We start from the raw sequence: 4,792 nt of genomic DNA, 5'->3' as shown, positions 1-4,792 counted from the left end.
ACTGTTGTTTGATGGAGCTGTAGCCATTCCCAGCGCGTATCTCCCTCCAAATTACGCAGAGGTGGAGGGCGCGGGAACTCTCCGCAGCGCTTACAATTATGACGCATACCTGACCACGGGCTCGCGCACTAGTGACTTCAAGTTCATCAGATCTTATAATGAGAGCACGCTGACTGCTGACCTGACTCTGAAAAAGACTCAGTCTGCTGTGGATGATCTTGAAGGGCTTGATGCGGAAATGAGCGACTCGTTTCAGGTAGGACTAACGAGCTCTGTTTTCTACAATTATTTAATGGCCTTAATTCAACGTGAAATTGTGTTCTAATTTTATCGCTTTGACAGGTTCTGTTCTCGAAAATGATCACGTGACTTATTTACATTCATACACTAAGGTCTGAAATGTAGTTACATTAAAAAGTGTTTCATACATATTCGTATATTCATACATCGTTATGTTTCACACACACACACACACACACACACACATATATATATATATATATATATTGTTTTTTCTCGTCAATGTCTCGGTTTTATGAATTTAGCATATAAAGAGAATTAAATTAATAATATTCTGTTTAGTAATAGGCCTATATACTTTGTTGTATGGAAAATGACACCGGGTATCTTTTTACTGTTGCTGTCCATGGTGCTGCATCAGCATTTACGTTTGTTTAGGTTGTTGCGTCTACGTTGGAGCAAGATAAGGAGAAGAGAGAGAGGATGGTACTCATGCAGCACACGCTCACATATCTTAATTGACAATTAAAATGTATAGAAGTATTAGTGAAAACTATCGCATAATCACGTCAATTGAATTTTATGATTTAGAATTTAAAACGGCATATCTCGATTGCTGCTGGTGATTAAAAAAACACGAACAGACTATTTGGTATTTGGTTTTCAATACTTGCAAACTGAAACACAATGGGAGATCCATCTAAACGTTTTGACATTGTTTATTTTGAATAATTTTGGTAAATGAGAGATAACAAAAAATCCCAAAAATTGCAGTGCACTGCACATATGTAATTACGAGTCATCCGAGGTTCTCGGTAATTAACGAAAGTTTTACATACTGTACTGTAATGATGCCTTTTTGAAAACGCGATGAGAAACGGTCCGTAAACATAGGTGTTTTTTTGTTTTGTTTTTCTTTTGTCTGAAATATGTTCATGAAGTTCTTTAAATTTTTATTTCAGTGTTTCTTTTAAACTTCAGTTCACTGAATCGAAGTTTTAGAATGGGTCTGCATATTTCTATAAGCTTTCCACGTTGCTGTATGGTCCAGTGTCTGTTGCTGTTGAGGTTTTGCTTTTGTACTATGTATGTCTACACACAGGCGTGTTTATTTTACGCATAGATGCTTTAGAAAATTAGGCGTCTTCTCTGTTCATATCTAAGGAGAATATTTGATTTTGCATGCCTCTTGATATTATGAAATCATTTAATATGCACGATAAGTGTTATATCCAAATAGGGGTGTGCGATATAACAATTTTAGATCGTGAATGATTAAAATGTCTCCACGATCTGCTTTTGCAGAAATATCATAGTATCCTGCTCCAGCGCACATTCTACCAGTTGCAGTTCTGGCGCCTCCGTCTCAATATACTGTATAACGCATACATTCACATCAAATGTTAACTAGGCGGTAGCGTTACACTCACGGGACACTGCACTTCGCAATCACAAAAGTACATTATTTGCATGTGCTTTAAAGCCTTGCCGGTTAAACATTTCATTCGTGTGCTGTTCTGACATGTGCTTTTTCTGAGCGTGTACACCTGAAGCTAGCGCACACTAAAAAAGCCTGTCAAACAGCGCCTGATTCCTGGACTAAGTTATCTTTTGAGTCTGATTGCCCTAATACTGTCAAAACACAAAAGGTTTACATATAAACACAGATGGTTATGTCTAAAGTAAAAGTAAACAGTTGAGAGAAAAACAGATGCATGCCTGTATATTAGATCCGTTCAGTTCTTAAATTAAAGCAACAGCAGAGTAGACTACTAAACATAATAGCCCAAGTTGCTTGAAGTCCAGTGTTAAGTTTCCAGAGTCTGTGATGATTTGGGGTGCAATGTCATCTGCTGGTGTTGGTCCATTGTGTTTTTTGAAAACCAACGTCACTGCACCCGTTTACCAATAAATTTTGGAGCACTTCATGCTTCCTTCTGCTGACCAGTTTTTTGAAGATGCTGATTTCATTTTCCAGCAGGATTTGGCACCTGCCCACACTGCCAAAAGCACCAAAAGTTGACTGGCCAGCAAACTCACCAGACCTGAACCCCATGGAGAATCTATGGGGTATTGTCAAGAGGAAAATGAGAAACAAGAGACCAAACAATGCAGATGAGCTGAAGGCCACTGTCAACGAAACCTGGGCTTCCATACCACCTCAGTAGTGCCACAAACTGATCACCTCCATGCCACGCCGAATTGAGGCAGTAATTAATGCAAAAGGAGCCCCTACCAAGTATTGAGTGCATGTACAGTAAATGAACATACTTTTCCAGAAGGCCAACAATTCACTAATTTTTTTTTTTTATTGGTCTTATGAAGTATTCTAATTTGTTGAGATAGTGAATTGGTGGGTTTTTGTTAAATGTGAGCCAAAATCATCACAATTAAAAGAACCAAAGACTTAAACTACTTCAGTCTGTGTGCATTGCATTTATTTAATACACGAGTTTCACAATTTGAGTTGAATTACTGAAATAAATGAACTCGTGATATGATATTTTTGCCATTTTGCCCACCCCTATATCCAAGTTTCACCATTTAATTTCAGAGCTATGAGAGTACTTGCAGTTTCATAATTGAACTGTTAGTGTCACTGTTTACCAGTGCAATCGTTGACATTCAGATTACTGTTTCTCTCCACCCTGTTCATGATGTCATTTTCAGGACTGACATCTGAGCTCGTTGTAGAAAATCAAGAGGCACATAATCTGTTTTCCTCTTGTATCTGCCATATTTAGTCATTTGCGTTTTCTTTTCCATGTGGATAACGTGGTTACATTTGTATTCATTTCCGCATATCTAAACCACCTGTATTTCAGGAGAAGAATTACAGAGCTCATGTGGAAGAAAATAACAAACCGGGCTCCTCTATTTGTGTTTTATTTGATCATCGCGCTGGTGTCCGTTTCCACTTTCTTCCTGGCCGTGAGGTTTTGTCGCAGGAGAAAGCCCAGACTGTTTTTTAAAGGAGCTGTAGCCATTCCCAGTGCGTATCTCCCTCCAAATTACGCAGAGGTGGAGGGCGCGGGAACTCTCCGCAGCGCTTACAATTATGACGCATACCTGACCACGGGCTCGCGCACTAGTGACTTCAAGTTCATCAGATCTTATAATGAGGGCACGCTGACTGCTGACCTGACTCTGAGAGAGAGAGAAAAAAAAAAAACGATTTGGATGATCTCGAAGGGCTTGATGCAGAGGCTATGCAGGATAGTACCTCTGAAAATAAGGCATGAAATTAGTTTCGCATTTTTTATGATTGCCATCATCACCATGGAATTTGATTATATATTTGTTTAATGGCGTTGTAAATTTTGGAAACGCAGTCTCCTTTAATTTAGCTTAGTGCAACTCATCATAACCATTCTTATGGATGATGATTATTATTATTATTATGCCCTCCACAACAGTTCGAAATCTTGGTATTCTCATTGATTCCACTCTTTCATGTAATGATCACATTGGTAAAGTGGTAATGACAGCTTTTTTTCCGCCTACGTAATATCTCGTATTCGATCCTCTCTCAGACAGCAGGATGCTGAAACTGTAATACATGCCTTCCTCACATCTCAACTAGATTACTGTAACTCACTTCTTTATGGCCTTTCAGCTAAAAACAATATGTTCAAATCTGTGCAGCCCGCTTGTTCACTCACACATGAAAGAACAAGCACATTACTCCAATCCTCAATCACCTTTGTAAGGTCCACGCACTTTGCCCAAGGAAGGTATCCAATGGTGGATGAAGGTTTCTTGTGTGTTTGGTCTTTTCAGCACGCAAAGTTATTTAATTTAAGTTAAATTGTAATCTGACTCCATTTTAATATGACCTCGAATTTAGATTGTCATACGAATTGGTTGCTTGACCATTTCTAATTATTATTATTCTGACATAATTATGTCCCTTTTCATTTAATCTATTCGTAAACATTGACACGTGCAAACAAAGAGTGTTCAGTGCGCCGGCGTCCAGGTGCGGGTTAAAAGGTTAAATTCAAATCTGACTCCATTTTAATATGACCTCAAATTTAGATTGTCATATGAATTGGTTGCTTGACCATTTCTAATTATTATTATTCTGACATTTGATTATTCTATTTAACTCTTTATATTTACTCGTTCATTAGGTGCCTCACGTCGGCCGTTTTACGTGGGCCCCACGATCACAAACTCGCCAGTCTGAACATTAGCCAGAGGTTATGACTAATACTATTTAATAGGTCACCCATGCTTACCATTCTTTAAATAGTAGTTCTGAGGTTATGACTAATACTATTTAATAGGTCGCCCATGCTTACCATTCTTTAAATAGTAGTTCTGTTTAGCCCCCTACAGTTACCCATGTGCAACTTAGTTAAAGTTCAAAACAATAATCCGCGGTTATGCTAGCACTATTTGTCTAGCCCCCGATAGTTATATAACTACGTACAACTTAACTAAAGCTGAGACAATAATCAGCGGTTATGCTAGTACTATTTGTCTAGCACCCGATAGTTAATATAATTATGTACAACTTAATTAAAGCTGAGACAATAACCAGCGGTTA

General features: G+C 38.3%; 1 protein-coding gene across 1 annotated transcript in view; it reads left to right on the top strand.

The window, feature by feature from the left end:
* LOC107747111 (protocadherin beta-15-like) overlaps positions 1-369 on the top strand; it is a 1,660-nt gene extending 1,291 nt beyond the window's left edge. The window contains exons 2-3 of the mRNA XM_016561537.1: positions 24-256; positions 343-369. Of these exons, the coding sequence (XP_016417023.1) occupies positions 24-256; positions 343-369 (260 nt within the window). The remainder of the gene's footprint in view (positions 1-23; positions 257-342) is intronic.
* Positions 370-4,792: the final 4,423 nt, after the last annotated feature.

The sequence above is a fragment of the Sinocyclocheilus rhinocerous genome, unplaced genomic scaffold (genome assembly GCF_001515625.1).
Source record: "Sinocyclocheilus rhinocerous isolate Xijiao unplaced genomic scaffold, SAMN03320098_v1.1 scaffold168, whole genome shotgun sequence".
NCBI lineage: Eukaryota > Metazoa > Chordata > Actinopteri > Cypriniformes > Cyprinidae > Sinocyclocheilus > Sinocyclocheilus rhinocerous.
The sequence above is the reverse complement of the archived record's forward strand: the minus strand, read 5'-3'. Positions and strand labels throughout refer to the sequence as shown.